The sequence below is a fragment of the Drosophila simulans genome, chromosome 3R, assembly GCF_016746395.2.
Source record: "Drosophila simulans strain w501 chromosome 3R, Prin_Dsim_3.1, whole genome shotgun sequence".
Lineage (NCBI taxonomy): Eukaryota > Metazoa > Arthropoda > Insecta > Diptera > Drosophilidae > Drosophila > Drosophila simulans.
In genome coordinates this window covers 6775751-6794823 of record NC_052523.2, presented here as the reverse complement: position 1 = coordinate 6794823, position 19073 = coordinate 6775751, and the positions used below count along the sequence as shown (strand labels likewise).

Sequence of the window (19073 nt, the reverse complement as noted above, 5' to 3'; positions counted from 1 at the left end):
TTGAAGGTTAAAACATTACAATCATCCCTGTTTCAACATTTTCGGAGTAAAAATATACTTCTAAAATAGTTTTTTTTTTCAATCTCATGCCTTTGGTAGAAAATGTCTGTGCTCGAGTTGGTTGCTTTGCCGCCACAAAACCTCAAAGCGAAATTATTTCCCCTTTTTTGTCAGCTGCTTTTCGAGCACGAAACATAATTTTGGCCAGGTCCTAAGCTCATCCGAGTTGCATAAATAGTGAAAGCTGTTTAAGGAACTTTGGCACTGCCAAGGGCTATTTTTGCTTTGTGGGTGAATCCTTTTATTCGACAGAAACTATGTTACACAGTGGAAGTCCAGAGGCCAGCCTTTGCCCTTGTCCTTGTGCCATGAATTATCCTTTGCATCTGGTTGTCTGCTGGCATTCGAGTCCCTTTTTCTCTGTTTATCTATTTTTGTGGCTGCTGGAATAATAAAATTGTTCAGCTTCAAGCCAAGAACACACAACGTGCACAATAAGTGTCATGAAATTTTAAAATATGCATGTCATTTATATTCCTGCTTTTACGGTTTTATTTTATAAAGAGCTTCTTTATGGCTTCACTGTTTTTCATAATATTTGCTTGACTTGGCCTAAACAAACAACATATTTGTCTTGGCCTAATGAATTAAAATATGAAGTGGGGAAGAGCAGAAAGGAATTTTTGGGACATCAGTGTTTATAGTGATTTTATAAGAGGAAAAATGGGAATGAACATCTTTCGATTGAACGTTCTTAGAATATAAAAAGAATTTTAAATATGAATGTTTTTTAAAAAATAAGGAACGAAGAAAGTTTTTAATTTAAATGCAAAATCCTTTTCGCTTTAAATTTAGCTAAGGAATTAAATTAGTTAGGGAAATCCTTGATAAATCCTGTCGATTACGCTTTGTTAGGCCCAAACGTGTGTTTCCCAGCTGCTTAAATTACATTACTCTGTATTCTGTCGGCATTCTGCTGCGAGCCTCATGCTACAATTTCCAAGATAAACAAATAAAAAATTTAATTAACAAAAATAACAACAAGCAAGCGAGGGAAATGCCCGAATGCAAACACAGCGGAAAAGTGTGGGTGAGACACAAAACATGAAAGAAAAATTTTCATTAAATTAGTACAACAAAAACTAACCACAGAAGTGGTAACCACAAGGTGAGCTGGAGTGGCAATAATAATAATCATAAAACTGTGGGCCATGCAGACACACAGGATCTCGACCAGCGGCGCAGACAAAAGGACACGAAAATAGTCCTCTTCACGCACATGTTGATAAATTAGCAAGACACAAAAGCCCGGGAAATATGGGGACTGGATGAAATATAAGCGGGCTTCGTTTGTCTGGCCTCGCTGGAAATTTACACAATTTCATCAAGGCAATTAATCGCCCAAGTGTCATAATGTCACTCCACCAAGCTCAAGTCTCTATCCGAGAATTGGGAACTGGGAGGGTCGGGATGGAGCTGAATGGATGTACTCGAACCACAAGACACGCACAAATGTTATTAATGTGTATTTTGCACTCTTGAGTGCACTGAAAGAAATTTCCACTTGTTGATATACTATGAAACTAGCATTAATGGAGAAAAAGTTAGCAGTGTACTCAATCTGAAGTATACAATTACTAGTACTTAGACACCAAAATAGGTGTAAAATAGTGTACCTTTTGAGGATTGTACCTATGAATTACCTTTAATTATCTATAGTTAGCTTGTGAGGATGGTACCTATATTTATCTAGTTTCAGTGTATCCCACTCACTTTACTAATTATGCTGACGATAATGAAGTTTATCTAGCAGCCGCAACAAGCAGCGAAATATGTGGGTATAGAAAAGAGCTAGCCTGGCTGGGGAGGTTGGGGTCAAAGGACACCCCAGGACACCGACCACCGGCACAATAACAAAGCCAACAATATAGCTGGCAGCAACAGCCGCACGTTACCTGCAGGGATTAATTAAGCAAAGCGTATAATTTGAGACCCACCGCAGCAAAGCTAAAGCTTGGCACAGTGTGTGTGTGTCCACGTGATGTGTGCCTGTGGGCGAGTGGGGCATTTGCTCATTATTTCAGTTCACTGTGGCCCAAATGCCATGAAATGGGGTTCTAGGATATTTAAGTAGTTTCCAATTTATATAGATTTTTTTTAATTTTATTAAGTGTTTATACATGAGTTGTTTAAACTATGCTACCAAATATGCAATATTTAGTTACAATATTTCAGTTTCAACTTTTATAAAATGATATAATTTAATTTATATAAATGTATTAAGATAGGTTTATAATATTTATACTTTAAATACTCCATTTATGCATAGTTCTTAACCACTGTAAGCCCAAAAAAAAAAAACTATTGCGAGCTAAAAACCATTTAGAGACTGCAGATGTCTGCTCCCAGTTTCGCACAACTTTTCCCGTTTGCCGTGGAAACTTTATTTAAGTTTTGCCATTTATCACAAGTAAGCTGAAAATTATACCGACTAATTCCGTTGCATCCGGCTTTTTTTTCCAGATCGGACCTGGAACACTTGCGCTCGGTTTTCATGGCGGTGGAGAACGGGGATCTGGGCATGCTGAAGTCGCTGGGTATCAAGGACTCGGAGCTGGGCGATGTGAAGTTCTTCTTGGAGAAGCTGGTCAACACCGGCTTCCTCGACTGAGTAGCGCCAGATCCGGCTTCTGGATTTTATTACGCACACGCACAGCCCATCAATCCTAATTTCTATTCGTATTTGGGCGCGCCCTACGATAATTACAATTATTAAATGCGAATTACACCGGAACACACGTACCTACACTCATCTTCCCCAACAAAACGTACCCATGAATGCCCCTCCATTTCAGCCAAAAGATATTTTCTCAAACTCTATTTTTGAGTATGATTTTGCTTTCCAAGACCCTTCTTATACGAGTTATTTTGTTTAATTTATTTTCATTTTCCAAAACACTTTTATATAAAAACAAAAACCAAGCAACCAAAAACTAAAAAAAATTGCAAAAGACCACGAAAAAGCTACAAAAAAAGTGAAGGCGCGAAGAGGAAATAAACATACGCAAATAAATAAACAATTTCGATCACAAATCGGCTTCTATCTACCGAAAAGCAAATCTCATGCTTTCTCCCAACTTTCTGCGCTCCTTCTTAAACTTTCTTTATGCGTTGCGTTTCTATCGCGAACTATGTTTATTTTGAGAAAATCTATGCGCAAACTTCAGAACATTGCAGAAAAAACTTCATTAAGAACTAGAAAAATAAAATGTGGAAGCAGGATCGTTTGGCAAACCAAAACAAAAAAGAAAAAAAACCAATATAATTAAAGAAGAAATTTTATCAATGTTTATATATCGAACTTTTTCCGAAGCATATGTATGTATACAGATACTAAACATTTTTATCGATGTATATGTAAAGTGTTTCAAGGCTTCTTAGATCCGTCACTAATGGTATTCACAACAAAAGTCCCTACGAACAACGTATGCAAAACCGTAACCGAGGCTATCAGTAAAGAACCTTCCAACCATTTTCTAACACTTACGAGTATCTTCTTTCGATAAACGTCTATTAATTATAAACTATTAAATATGGAATACTTCTTTAGTTCTAGTCGGTAAAAAGTAAAAAGTAGCGAAAGCCCTGCAGCTATTGTTGTTTCCAGTAGAGAAAAATCTTTGATGTTTCGTATCAAATTAACAAAATAAAGTAAAGCAAACCAAAACGTTGTTATAGAAACTTAAATCTCAATGTCGAGCTACTGTGCAGCAGTGAAATTACTGGTTTTGAGTTGCATAATTCACGGAACGTTTTGAGTGTCTAAATAAATATCGATGAGAGTTCTCACGCTACGTACTCAAACCAAGTAATTAAAAAGCCTAAGCCTAATTTAAAAATAATACACACAACTTTACTCAATTCTCAGCATATAATATATATATTTCCTAGAAGAAAAAAAAAGATAAGCAGCTGTAACCAATGTGCGATTCTCCGTTTTCAGGACCAGTTTCGATTTGCCAATGAACCATAAAACTGACCCAAACCATTTGGAATATCTTCTAAGCAAAACCCGAAACTGGCTCTCAAAATACAAAAACACTTTACCACCTAGTCTAAGAATTCTCGAATTCAAACATTCTTCAAATGGAGCACGGAATTGTTGACCAGATATAGTGGCAAGTAACTAAAATGAATAGGAATCGGAGGAGAAATTATGAAACCCAATGTTAAAGGAAGATTCTTTAGATTAAACCGAAAATTAATGGAGTTATAAGTACCTTGAATTAGCTGATAGGTCGTACAACAACTACAGCAAAAGTAAACTACAATTATTTATTGAAATAAAAGAAAAGAGAAAACAAAGAAAAACATTTTAATTACCTATATAGTCGTCTATTCAAAGTATATTTACGAATAAATATTATTCGACGGAACTTAAACAAGTCAAGAGTAATATTAAAAGAATGATAATGAAATGAAACTGATCCATTGAACTATATATATATATATATATATGATTAAAAGAGGATGTGAGGATATGCCCCATGTAAATAAAGAATACAAACTACGAATTCCATAATCGATGCAAATGAAATGGAAACACAAAAAATAAAACCAACAAAGTGATAATTTGTTTTTTGCGTTCCATCAAAACACCTTCGCCTGTAAGTTTTAAATAATTTAAATATCTACAAAAAAAGAAAACCAAAAAAAAAAACGTTTTTTCTCTGTGAATATTTTTTAAAAATTTAATATACAATTGCTATATACAAAACAGACATTTCCTAATTATAAGCCACAGAACTTATATCGCATACATATCAGCAGAGATAAAGAAGAAACAAACTGCAAAAGTTAGAGTTACACAAAAATCTATTAACACAAAATATATGCAACATATCAATTAAAAACATATCAAATATGAAGACGAAAACGAAAGTTGAAATTGAATAACGTTAAGAATATTATATATAAATATATTTATGGCTAAACACACCAAAGACAATTTTACACTTGATATTCGATTTTTCCTTTCTCTTTACTTTGAGTTTATCTTTTAGTTTCAATTCATTTAAACAAATTGTTACTTGTTTCAGTGTTTTAATGCCAAAACTGACCCATTGAACTTTTAAAACGCTGAAACAATTCAACAATAAGAAATCTACTAAAAACAATCTCTTATCAAAGAAACAAGCTTAATATAACATAATTTAAAGTTATTTAGGTTACAAATTTAATTTAAAAGTATGTATTTATTTGCTAGTCAGCTTAGAAACAAACAAAACCACCTAAAGTCACAAGAAATAGTTGAAATATATTTGAATGAAACGAGTAAACGAAACATATCAGTTACTGAAAAATTGTAGCAAACAAAATACTCCAGCAACAAGAGAGAAAGTACTCTTCAAAAATCAAACAAAAAAATGCTATATAAAAACTATATGCAATACCGAAACACAATTAAAGTTTGAATTAAATACAGTAGAGTAAATCGAGTTTAACGAGAAAGAAAAAACACACTACAACAAAATGGAGTCTATGTGTAAATGCATTATAATTAGAATTGCAAAAAATCCATACAAACAGAGGCGAAACGAAATTTAAATAAAATTTTTAACATTCCAATGATGCTATTTCTTTGGTGTGCTGTTTTAAACAACAAACAATCAAGCGAGTTTTCATTGATGCAAAGGGGGTTAAATATAATGTTGTAAACATTTAAAGCTATTAACATGCTTATCTCCTTATTGATTAATAGTGGAAAATAATTATCAAGTACCAATTCTCTTTTCATGATTCCTATCGCCGAATTTATTAATGACTTTATCACATTTTTTTTAGGAGTGGGAAAACCTACGAACATTTTCCTCTCTCACCTCAAATTTAATGTACGGCTATCACTATATTGCATTAATTAATTGAAGGAATTTCAGGCAGTTGACAGTCGTAAGCTATCGCAGTCCAAGTTATACACAGGTGATAAGATATATCCGCTCTCTCACTTGCACTCGCGCAGCCATTAGGAACTCCCCTAATTACTTTCGCTGAGAAAGAGTGAGAGCGGAGATAGCACGCGCTCTCTGTGCAAATAAAAGCGTATGTTTTTATACCTAGTATTCTTAGAGATCTTAAGGGTATAATAGACTATATTGGTATAAATAGCTTCATTAATAGGTAATAACAAATAGGCATTACTTCGTCAAGCATTTCATGTTTAAAGTATCTGAACTTTTAAGTATATCTGAAGTATTCTGAACTTTATGTATCTTTTATAATTGCGAAGATTGCTACGTATAAAAGTAGAGGGTATCAGCTGTTCTACAGGCTCCATCTAAGATTTTCCACTTGTTATACTACTTGATATTCTAATCAGTCTGTAGATTTGTTTTGTTGTTTTTGATAGCCTTCGTAGTATTTGCTCTTGATTAGCTGAGAACACAGAACGACGGCGGTCGGCTCACCTTAGTCGTGTTTAAATTGGAAGCGCATGCGGTTGTCGGTGCTCTCGGTTCTTGATCCTCCTCCATAATCGGTGGCTCCGGATGCCATAAAGTCCCCACGACTACTATTCCTCTCAACTGCACTTACTGCAATCTGTGCGCCTTCACCAAATAGAAGATTTCCAAACCAAACGAATACCCAGTGAATAATCTAAGCTGCCGAAGAGTATGCAATAGTGTTTAGTGCCTAGTGAGTGATTTAGTGAGCCAGTTTAATAGGAATACCTAATAATGCACGATCCCAGCGACTACGACTCGGTTTACAGCGAGGAGGACTTTCTGGACACCGTGCGAGGAGCTGAAACTCCTCCGCTGATGGACTACGAAGAATTTCGGGTGAAGACAATGGGTGAGTCTGCTTTGCATTTTGGCCATGGCCAAATTCTTTCTCGCTTATCTTGTATTTGCTGTAGGCTTATGAACCTTTTTTTTGATATGAGACTCATGATAAAATGCCAGCCACTGCGGAAAATTCGTTTGCATATAGAAAAGAGAAATAATCGGTGGAAATTTTACTAGATTACAGTTTGGAAATATCTCTATCTTTCTTTTGTAATGAAAGACGTTTCTGCAAGCACCGAACTCAGTTTTTGGAATAATTAAATTTATTATTATTTACCCATCCAAAAAATGCTTTATCATAACACTTAAATATTTAAAAAAATATTTTTTCTGATAATGATAAGTGTTTAATTAGATTCCTATTGAACTTCTTCAGCAATTTGATTTTCACATTTCTAAGTAAATGAAATAATAAATAAAAGAGATATTTTAGCAATTTAAAGAGCACTAAGTTAGTTTATTGGGATCAATAATCTGTTCCGCCACTCCTACTTCTTGCCAGCCTGGGCCTTCTTTGCGCTTGGCTTGGGCACCAGTTTAAGGCGGATCATTTCCTCGAGGAGCGTGGAGCCCAGGTGGCATGGATTGGCGGTCATGCGGACTCCCGCTTTCTCCAAGGCGGCCACCTTGTCCTTGGCCGCTCCCTTGCCACCGGAAATGATGGCGCCGGCGTGACCCATTCGACGACCCGGTGGAGCAGTCTGCCCAGCAATGAAGCCCACCACTGGCTTGGCCTCGCAGCCAGTGTTCTTCTCCTTGAGAAAATCGGCAGCATCTTCCTCGGCGGATCCGCCAATTTCTCCAATCATGACAATGCCCTTGATCTCCTTGTCCGACAGAAATACTTTGAGGGCGTCTATGAAGCTGGTTCCGTTAAAGGGATCTCCGCCGAGGCCAACGCATAGAGCCTGACCCAAACCCACGTTGGTGGTCTGATGTACGGACTCGTAGGTCAAGGTTCCCGAGCGCGAGACTATGCCCACCACTCCTCGCTTGTGGATATCCCCCGGCATTATTCCGATTTTGCACTGATCCGGCGAGATGATTCCCGGGCAGTTGGGTCCCAGCAGGCGGGACTTCTCCTGGCAGTTCAGCATCTGCGATATCCTCACCATATCCGACTGGGGAATACCCTCGGTAATGGCCACAATCAAGCCTATTTCACTCTCGATGGCTGCACAAATACCCTCCGCGGCGGATGGAGGTGGGATAAAGATCACCGTGGCATCTGGCTTCGCCTTCTCCACAGCTTCTGCCACCGATTTGAATACGGGCTTACCCAGATGCTCCGTACCGCCCTTCTTGGGATTCACACCGCCAACTATATTGGTTCCGTACTTTATGGACTCCTCCGAGTGGAAAGTGGCCTGTTTGCCGGTGAATCCCTGGACTAGAAGCTTTGTTGACTTATTGATCTTCAGGTTGCACACCGTCTTGCCATAGTCCGCCTTGCCACGCCTCAAAACTTGGGGCGCCATCGCCCGCAGGAGCATCTTGCGTCCTCGATTTAGGGACATTTTATGGGAATTAGGTCTTGGATTGCTGGTGGATTTGTTTTGGGCCGAAAAATTTAACTTTTGGGGCCTGATTTGGAATGGAGTTTTTACCGAAACTGTTGACCGAATGTCAGGTTTCAACAGTCAAATTATTAGGGAGGCTTGGATCAAGGCCTGCTGTGTTCTTAACGGCTTTGGATAAAAATTGGCAATCCTTTTCTGGTAATTTACGCACATGCATACTTATTTTTTTTTGTATTATTATTTATTAAGTAAAGAATCCGTACATCCGTACATAATATTGTATCTTAACATCACATGTTGGAGAAATATTTTTTGGAATTACAAAACACTATATACAAATAAGTGAAGTAGGACTTTTTTTTTTTTAAATTGAAGTCCCATAACTCCTAAACCGTGCTTTGTAATTTCATATTATTCTATTTATTTTAATAAATAGAATAATATTTAATATTTAAATATTATTCTATTTAAAGAGTTATTATCTGTTAAACTGCATGTTCATTCTTTTCTTGCAAGTTTTTAAATATTTATTTGATAGTAACTAGTTAAAGTTATAATGAAAATAAATTATCTGTCCCACTGTGCTTGCGCTCAGCCCTTCAATAAATTCCGATTCGAATTTAATTGAAATCCAATAGAAACTCCTCTTTTATCTCGCTCTCACTCTCTGAGCGCGCGAAACAGCTGGACTGAAACGCGCGCTTTGGCTAGTTGGGCTGCAACCCGTTCCAATAAGATCATCGTTCAAAGAGAGCGAAAAAGAATAGGTACGTTACGATCGCGTTTCAGATCGCTTTCTGACTTCGAAGCGAAAAGACTTGAAAACGCGTCGGATAAACAAGATGAAGTTACTCGTTTTTTTCTGCGCGCCGTCGTTGTGAGCCGAAAAGAAAAAGTAACAAAAGAAGCAGCGCAGGAAAATCAAAATTGGCTGCAAGTGCGTGTTTTGAAAGTTTAATAACCAAGAAAAGTTAGTAAATTGAAAAAGGCACTTAAAGTGGTTACCTAAAATGAAAAGATAATGGGAAAGAGCGAAAAAAAAAGCTGACGCAAGTTCAAGGTGTAGAATTTGTGCGCGTGTGTGAGTGTGCCACAAGTTGTTTGAGCAAAAGTGGAGAAATAATATAAAAACCAAAGAAATTTCAACAGCAAGTGCAGGAAATCGAATTTTGTGTGCCAAACTTAAGGTTTTGCCTTGTGTTTTATCGAGTTTTTAGAGGTTTTAACTCTTTTTTTCCAACAAACACACACATACTCACATTCTTGATTCTTTGACTCACAAATTACCCACGATAGCAACAACAAAAGTGTTGTCTGTTCCATTAGCCACACGTTCCATTTCTGGTTTTCGCTTTTAACGCCGCCTGGTCCGGACGTTTCCAGCGTTCCTCGTTAACCGGTGTTTGCTTTTTGATGAGCGTGAGAGCGGAGAAAGATAAAGAGAGGGAGAGACTGAGAAATTGATAAAGAAAATGGAAAAAAGTAAATAAAACAATCAAATTGGTAAACAACGCTGCTTGTTAAAATTACAAATGCCAGGCAAACACAAAAACTCATTAAAAGCAGAGAAAACCCTAACGGTAGTTTCTTGACTCCCGCTCACTTCTTCTCTCTTTCGCTCTTTCTCTTTGCCGTTGCGCATGCGCAAAACATATTTGTTTCTTGGTGGGAAAGTCAACACAAAGTCTAATAAGAAAACAAACATCACAGGTGTCACCTTTAATTTTCGACATTCTGCAATTGTGATTTTAGGTCTTTGTAGAATTCTTGGCACACCTTCGATTTCTGGAAATTAACGCGAAATATTACGAAACGAAGCGGTAAACAAAACCAAATGGTGCGAAAGTGGTAAAAAAAAAGAAAATGCGGCTATATCAGTTGTCATTCCACGAAGCATTCATATCAATCAAACCGAAATATATAACCCAAATTGTGTCCATGTGATTCAACGATTTTGTGATTCGATACGATACGATACGACCTTGAAAAGCATAGGTTTTTATGTTGGTAATTTTAAATTTTATCGAAACGAAACCAATTCGCTACTTGGATTAAGCGAACTAAAGGATTATACGACTATGGAACCCGGAATTTTAATTGGTAAGATTGTATATCTTTATATGGGTTTTTATAAAGGAAATAATTACTGAGTTCAAGGCAAAAGATAAAGTGGTAAAAATACATAAAATTCAAATGAGAAGTAATTTTATAAGATAAGTAATATTTCCTGTTTGGAAGATCAATACAAATTGGATCGAATAATAAATAAAGCAATTTATACACATAGATAAGTAAATAATTTTTTCAAATTTTACAAGTGTTCTCTTAAGTTTATTTGTAAATATTCTAAAAATGTTTTTGCTCGGTTAGTTATGTATGTAGCTTAAAAAAGTCGTTTAAAAAGTATTCTGTATGCATTTATTCCCACACATGTTCGGAGATAATTACAGAAAACTACACAGATGATCCAACTGCACCCCCTTCTCAAAACTTAACCCCATTGGGGGAAGAGCAATTATTTCGAGGGTTCAGAACTCGTGCCCCCATTTCACATATCACAAATAATTTCCATGCTTTCTTCGCTCGCAGAAGCGACTTAAAAAACGGAGACAAACAGACGACCACATGTTGCTGGGAGTCACAGAAACATATGCAATCACTGAAAGAAATTGTTCTCATCTCAAAAAAATAAAAGAAATTATAATTAAAAAGTAAGTTAAGTAAAGAAGTTGAAAAATACGTTTAGAATGGAGTAATTAGCTAGTCAGAAGATTAAAGTTTTCAAGGCTTTAGCTCAGACACATTGTATCTCAAGAACACAATGATTTAAATCTAAAATCCTAAAATAAATCGAACTGAGCTATTTTTTCTCCCAGTGTGCTGGAACAACAAAGTGATGGCACACACCCCATTCAGAACCACAGATACATCGCTTTAACTCATTTGGTTAAGCATTTAATGATCGGGCGAATGCAGAAGTCGGCCCAGTTCTGAGGGGACAGCTGGAAAATGCGAGTGGGGAGCAGAGGGTGTGGCCTGGTCTGTAGACGGCGGTTGCCAACGCTCCACCGCCGAATGCTCTGCGTAACCCGCGCTCAGCTAATGAGCACCCAACCGCCGGGGAGGGGGGTGGAAAATCGGGGGAGCGGGCTGCGAACGGGTGTAATTGAGACTCGGTTTAGATACCGAACCGCACCAATTTGTGCGAGAAGTCTAATGTGTGTGGGTTTCCATGATACCCGTCGGCGAAAATACCGAGGGTATATTGTATTTCTTATAAATATTAATAATATGAGTTTTAAAATATGTGTTGAATTACAACGATTTTTATAAATAAATTGTAACTATTTCAACAATCTGTTGTTGATTGTTGACCTCAAACAAGGGTTTCAAATGAAATTGCTAAGTATTCTATTTCGTTTGAAACTAGATTGAAGTAAAGTATTCAACAGTTTTCGAATTCCAATTTCGGGCTTGGATGGCATTAGGCGTATCCATGAGTGTCGCTGGCTTGTCTGCGGCTTAAAACCGGCAAAGCCGCCAGTTCGGATCGAAATCCACTCGACCAGCTGGGCTTGGAATGCGACAAAATGCGCATTTGCATTTGGCCACATGTGTCGGTTTTATTTGATTTGTTTTTATGTTTTTTTTTTTGTATTTTGTATTTGAGCTTAGTGGGATCTGGAGCACACATCACCAACACCAGTGCAGCAAGTCTTTCCAAGTAACACGGACACGGAGTCAAAAATGCGCACGCCCGTAAAAAATTACTCCAACTACAGCTCACAATTTGTTATTCCTGCTATTTTGCTCTTTTTTTTTTTGGCTAATGGGTTTCCATTTGTTTATTGCTTGATTGGATTTTGTAGCTGAGTTGCGGGGAAAAAAGGCGTTTATCTGGTAGGTGGCATCTGTGAGGGAGTTTTGGGGGTTTCAAAGGGGAACGAACAAGTTGTTTTGCAATTTTCAAGGCTAATTCAACAAACTTGCCATAATATGTTACCTTCTATTGAAGATTTGTCGTTTTATACACTTACAAGCTACTGAATTTCTGAACAATAATTATAAATAATTAGTATAATTAGAACAATTAGTCTTGATAAAAACTCCACTCAACTAATTGAAATTCCTCAAATAGAAACTGCCTATCTGAAATGGATCTCGCTGTTCTCTTGCGCGAAAGAGCGCCAATAATTTCCCATTCAATTATTATTTAGGCAATCAATCTATACGCCCCACAAAATAGCAGCCACGCCCCACTGCGATCTTGGATCGCAGGCAACTGCCCACCCGCTGAAAACTGAAAACCGAATAATAAATTCAATTCATAACTCAAACTGTCTTATCATTGATCGATGTTGCGTGTGCCAGTGAGGCGGAATCGGGGAAACAATCGCTGATGTACACATATAGCTGGATATATATTTTATGAAAAGAGAAAGGGCGCCAAGTGGGATAGGTACATATACATATATATGTATATATATCCAGCATATAGTACGCGTGTGCATGCATTGATATGTCAAAATGGTAAACGATCAGTTGCAGTCGATGATTTTTAACGCCTCAACGGGTTTAAGCCGCGTGTAAAAAAGTTGGTAATAGCTGGTGAATGAAGGGGGGGATACCCAACTTTTGGTCAAGTAAGCTGGCCAGCATTTCACTCGCAATCAATCCCTGCCTTTTCTTCGTTTTTGTTTCTGCATTGATTTGCTTTTCGATTTTTACCTTATTGGTTGGGAAAACTTTCTAATTAGCCACCGTCCGTTCGTCTGAACTCTATATTGTTATTGTTAATGCCAGCCAACTAGGGTAAGCAATGGCAAAATATTGATTAAAGCCGGTCGACAGTTTGTGCCATGTTTATTTTTAGTTGCGTATACGTACATACCCACATTGTTTGTCTACAGCGACGACTTGTCGTTTTTCGAGGTGCTTGTCTAGTGTTTAACAGTCTGCCTCGAGTGCACCTGAGCAGACGGTGCGTTTCGCAACTGTAAGGCGCTGGCAGTGGCGAATCTTATGCTTGCCGCATAAGCGAAACTTATCACTGGATATGACAGCCAGTTGGCCAGTTGATTGAATTCACTTCAAATAATGTCAAGTGTTGATAACGAATAAGGTCACTTGGCGCCACTGATTAATATATATTAGCAAGTTCAATGATTGAACTGTGGCAGCATATGAATTTTAAGAAAAAGAGTGAAGAAATTAATAAATAATACAATTTATTTGTTTAATATTTTATTCAAGAAGTAAGTCTCTTAATAGTCCGAAAATACAAGCGAATTCAAGATTTTTGTTTGTTTACAATTTATTGTTAATATATATCTAAAGTTCAAATATATTATTTCAATATATCTATACTAATAATAGAATTATTAGAGTTTTTTATATAAAACTATTATACAAGCTTTTTATAGATAACTTAGTAATTCTGTAAGCTTAACAAATGCATCTGCGATTGTTTTATTGGTCTTCAATCTCAGCTTCTTAAACCAACTTTCTTGAAAGAAATACTTGAGCAAATTGTGTGGCATCGTTCAGTGAAGCTGAATCTCTGTTTAAATGTTATTCGATGGATGCGTGAATTGTGTATCCAATGGCAAATAAATAAATCCCCAAGTCCATAACTGATAAACAAACATTGTGAGCGAGTGCCTATCGCGCTTCATCGGTCAGGGAATCCAATTAAAGAGCCTCCAGGAACAAGAACAACAAACAGACCCACATAATTGACATGAATTACAAACTATCTGTATTTCCCACACGAGACGCTGGGTATACGGCCTGCCATTATGTGTCCAATAATTTCCACTAGCGAAACGCAACATATAGTAAATAAATAACACATGACTCGATTGCTGCCAATTCTCACGCTTTCAAGGGCGGGGAAAGTAGAGATGTACATAAGTATTATATGTATATGTATGTATATGCGGATACTTATACCCCTATCAATTATGCCGGGGACCAAAGGCCACAGGCTCTTCGGCTCACATAATGTTCATAAACATACCAGCGAAGCCATCTCGGTTTGAAGTAGCGAAACTGGCAGGAAAGAGGCAAAAACAGGAGCCAGGATCAAGTGCTCGAAGCAATTGAACCGGCATTCAAGTAAAGTGGGCTTTAATAAGCCCTGGGAGAAATAAGCCGTGAGGTAAAGTAAGGTAAAGTAAAGTACAACGAGCACCGGCAACCATTTTAAATTACAGTAAAAGTTCCCTAAGGCGAACGCTTGCTGCTGATACGATACAGTCGAAAGACTTTAATTTGTTTCGAGAACTACAAAGTGAAAAGTAAATGAACTTGAAAATGGGAAGACTGCACAAGAGGTTTTAAATTTGGAATAAAGGAAGATACTTTGACTTGTTTTGGAAACTTTTGGCCAAAGCGTCGCCACATTTTGGGCAGTAATGTGAATTTTTTGTCAGACAGTTCCTACGAAAGTTAGGTTAATAATTAATTAAAGCAAGTGTGCACTTAGAAACATTTAAACGTTTAGAAGTAGGCAATTAATTTACTTGCACTTGCAAAAAACAAGTCATTAATCATTTAAAATAGGTCTGTTCCGACTTTTTGACACCATGCTTTTTTTTTTTTAGTACGCTGTCAGCAAACACAATTTATGAGTCACAAGATTATAAGGTCGAATTGAATAATAGGTTAGGAAAATTCATACATCATTTTAAGAAAAGCTTAGTAAAAAACTAAAGAGAATGGTGTAGTCGAGTGCCTCGAATATCGGATACCTGTTACTTAGCTAACATTATGTTATATGTCTTACATACTTCTATCTAGCATCTAGTATACTTTATCTAACTCTAAAGGTATTTAGATACGTGTAATTGGTTTCTAACTTAGTATGCATCTTTAGATACATCTTTAAACATCTTTAAATCCATTAGCAAATCTTCTCTTCCATGACGGTGTAAATATTTTCAAAGCACTGAGGCCGAGTTAAGAACCAGTTTAAGCTCTAAACAATAATCACCACAGGGAATTGAGAAATTTGTCAACCAAACTGGCGATGATGATGATGATGGCGATGATGACGATGCAAGCCTTGTCGTTGCTGCTTGACTTGCAATTAATGTATGAATGAATGAATTTCGCGATAAGTAAATTCAATTATCCGTAACATTAATGAATGCGTAAAATTTAAGCAGCGAACGGCAGCCAAACCGGTGGCGGCTAAGTGATTTTGTAATCAATTTTCAAGCACCGTCAGAAAGACAGACAGACAATCGCAAAAGTGGGCAGTCAGCTAAAGAGCAAGTGAGCTAAAAAAAAATGAAAACTTAATAAGGCGTTAAGCGATTTTAGTGTGGGCCTTTCGGCTAAGATATGACTAAATAATTTCATAAATATTTATAGATAAAGTGTTGTGCAAGTGGGTAGCAAATGGGGCCTATAGGAAAATGAAAAATCGATTTGTTTTCAATATGTTCAAAAGATTTGACATATGTGGCTTTAAACGTGATATAGCTTAATCCCATTAAATTAATATAATATATAATTGGTAGGAAACCGAGTTTTAAGAAAGTGTTTACAATCGAATAGTGCTCTTTAATTTGACCTATTAATAAATTCTAAGCGCTGTCACTTTAGAATCCTTTTATAAACCTATAATTATTATAATCTATGTTAAATTAGTAAATTGTATCTTTGTATATTTTTAATTTTAACCTATTAATAAATTCTAAACGCTGTCACTTTGTAATCCTATTATATACAAATGATTATTATAATCTATGTTAAATTAGTAAATTGTATCTTTGAAATTCTTTAAGGCTGCACTGCACTTAATTCGTTTACCTCGGTAACTAGTTTAATGTGCACCATGACACCATCGTAGCCAGCAGATACTTTATTATTTAAATTTCTGAACTTTGCGTAATTAACGCCCGTAAACATTTTGGCCATCCGGCTATAACCGACGGAAGTGTTGCAAAAATAGAAGTGTTGACCGAAATGCGCCAAAACAAAAACAACTTCGAACAGCGAAATAATATGAACAACAAAAATGAATTAAAACTTCCGCTTGCAGTTCGGTATCTACAAAAAAAGCATCTACAAAAGTTGAGGAGGCGGACACTGCAAGTGGGAAATGGGGGTGATGTTGGTTGGTATCGCAGACATGGCCAGGTTTTGTTATTTTTCGTGTTGCTGGGTCTCCCACATTGATAAAGCCTTTTGAAAAGAAACTCGCTCTTAAAGTGTCGGACATGCTGGTGTCTGCTAGCGGCATTTTCTTGCTGGAAACTGGTTTTCCCAGGCTTTTCCCCTGCCTCAGACATTCCTCTCTACCATTTACTTACACATATACATTCATATATATATTCACTTCGGTCTTTTTGGGCCATTGAAAATGCACTTTGGTCTATTCTAATTTATGCGGGCTAAAGGTGGTTCAAATGTTTGCTCGAATGATGCATTTAATTTCGAGTTTCAGGCCTTAAATTGTGTCTTAATTTTAGAGTGAGTGCTTGAAGCACCTGTAAACAGGCCGTCGATGGGGCGTAAAATATATAAATAAATAAAATGATTAGCGCCATGTGATAAACTTGTTATTTAGTGATTGGTTCAAAGTGAAATGTGCTGTATATGTATTTATTTGTCTAACTTAAATCGCTTTTTATGATGACTTAATATATTAAAAACGAGCGGAAAAATCGGTTCAAAGCATCATAGAAATATATTTTCTGTTAAATTTAACGACATTTAATTTGGACCGTATCTAAAAATGGAATAAGTAATTCTACTCTCTCCAATTTGTTGAACTATTTCTATGGAAAAGTTTGCCAATCAACCGATTGAATAAAACATTTTGCACTTGAAATTACCAATTGGTTTCCCTTCAATTCAGCCAAAACTCAATTTGCGCACATAACAATGACGCAAAAGCTGTTAAAATAAAATATGTACATATGTTTTGCAGAAAAAAAAACAGCGCCAAATAAAAACCAATTCAAAAAATTAAGCGAAAAGCTCTACACACTGTATAGTAAGAACCCAACCTTCAATCGAAATGCATGTCACATGCAATGAAATGTCGTAAGAAGTCACGTTCTCAGCCATACAGAAGTTGCCGGTAATCGAACTTAGCGCAATCCCTGAGATACAAACTAGCGGGCAAGTTGATCGAAAATTTGTAGCTGCCAACGGAACTTCAGTCTGCGAATGGAATTTTAGACTCCAGACTTATCTCAATTTCCCATATGGCCTGTAAAGCCAAGCAATTACTTTTTTTGGCCTCCCTTCGGCGCGTAAAGAAAGCTTAAAATTTAAATTTCTATTATACAGTCATGACAACAGCCAAATTCTTATAGAATTTACCATATATTTAAACTGCAATTTACAAATATATTTCATAGGAATCGCTTATAAGGATTAATTAAATTATGCCGATAAAGAATTATCTATTTAGATAAATAATTAAAATTATAAATGCCACATAAATACCCTTTAAAAACAGATTGAGCTATTTCAAGCTTTATACTTAAATCACATACCAATATGAAAGTACATTTAGATTCCACTTGAAAGTACTATCCCACCCATTTGCGTGTTCAGCCGAACGGAACGCTTGCCCCTTAATTTTCCAGCCAATGCGTTACGTATTGTGGGTCCATATATGTATTTGTATATGTGTACATACGTGCTGTTCCTCTCATTTGGAGACTGATAAGAGGTAGAAACTATTGCGTGGCTTATCAATTTCGTGGCCATATACGCGTAATAGAGTTCCTTCACCTCGTCCAAGTTGTGCCCGACCCACATGGTCGGAAAACAAATAAATATTTGCTCAATGGCGCTATAGTTAGTGCCACATTGGTGTGTGCACTCCGATGCGTGGCTGGTGCTGTCTGTTGACCCACAATAAATGAGGGATCGGATCGGATCGAGGCACTGGCACTCATATGGCGGCACAAGCCAAACGGGCTACCAATAATAAACAAGCCGCGAGAAGTTGAGGGGCAGTCTAGTTCCCAATACCCACTCCCCATCGACTTCGCTGTGTTTACATATATAATTTTTGTTTTCATTGCATTCGATGCGGGTCACGCTTTGCCAGAATAATACTGTTGGGTCATGCAGCCGCCAAAACTGTGCAGTAGACTAATTTCATACTTGTTAATATTTAAGCCAAATTATCAGTAGCATGCCCATAGTGCAAACCGCTGCTCTCGCGTGCATTTATCTGTACGGCGCTCATTCCTTTGTTGTTGTTAGCTACCTACGCTAAGCTTGGGCGCAGCATTCTCGGCTGCCTGCCCGCCAGTTGCAATTTCTTCGCGTTTCGGAAAAGACCAACCTTACCATTGTCGCTATCGTAAATTATCGCTATTTCGCAAAATAAAACTGTCGTTATAAAAGCAAACTTTCTTCGGTTTTTATTATTCGCAACAGCTATTGAAAAAGCTCAATAGCTAAACAAATACCAATATGCCAAAAAGAATTATTCGAAAAAAGATTACAATGAGATAGATTGTCACAGGGCAAGATAGCAAAGGGGTGAATTACAAATAAATTCTAATTAAGTAAATAAAAATTTACTAAAGGGAAGTTTTAGTTGCCTAATTATTTGTTTTAAGCTGATATAACAATAATTTAACTGATATAACAACTAATTTAAAAGGTAGTATAAAACTCCACAGCAAGAGTCCTTGAAGAGCGCCACAAATTTTAAAAATGAGCCTCAAAT

At 36.8% G+C, this 19073-nt stretch overlaps 3 protein-coding genes across 17 annotated transcripts in view; 2 read left to right on the top strand and 1 right to left on the bottom strand.

The window, feature by feature from the left end:
* LOC6727449 (IDLSRF-like peptide) overlaps positions 1 to 5669 on the top strand; it is a 38480-nt gene extending 32811 nt beyond the window's left edge. The window contains exon 5 of the mRNA XM_016175579.2: positions 2524 to 5669. Within this exon, the coding sequence (XP_016034049.1) occupies positions 2524 to 2671 (148 nt within the window). The 3' untranslated portion in view covers positions 2672 to 5669. The remainder of the gene's footprint in view (positions 1 to 2523) is intronic.
* A 771-nt stretch (positions 5670 to 6440) lies between these two features.
* Positions 6441 to 19073, top strand: part of LOC6727447 (dystrophin) — a 136888-nt gene continuing 124255 nt past the window's right edge. For 5 of the 15 annotated variants that reach the window (XM_016175593.3, XM_016175581.3, XM_016175599.3 and 2 more), the window contains exon 1: positions 6444 to 6852. In XM_016175593.3, coding sequence (XP_016034028.1) covers positions 6735 to 6852 — 118 coding nt within the window. In that variant the 5' untranslated portion in view covers positions 6444 to 6734. Of the gene's footprint in view, positions 6853 to 9101; positions 9336 to 10117; positions 10466 to 19073 lie in introns of those variants that run through there. The other 10 variants (XM_016175584.3, XM_016175583.3, XM_016175592.3 and 7 more) reach the window with 6 other exon arrangements.
* On the bottom strand, positions 7170 to 8514 carry LOC27208006 (succinate--CoA ligase [ADP/GDP-forming] subunit alpha, mitochondrial). Its single transcript, XM_016183630.2, has one exon. The coding sequence runs from the start codon at positions 8360 to 8362 to the stop codon at positions 7334 to 7336; it is 1029 nt and encodes a 342-aa protein (XP_016034047.1). The 5' UTR covers positions 8363 to 8514; the 3' UTR covers positions 7170 to 7333.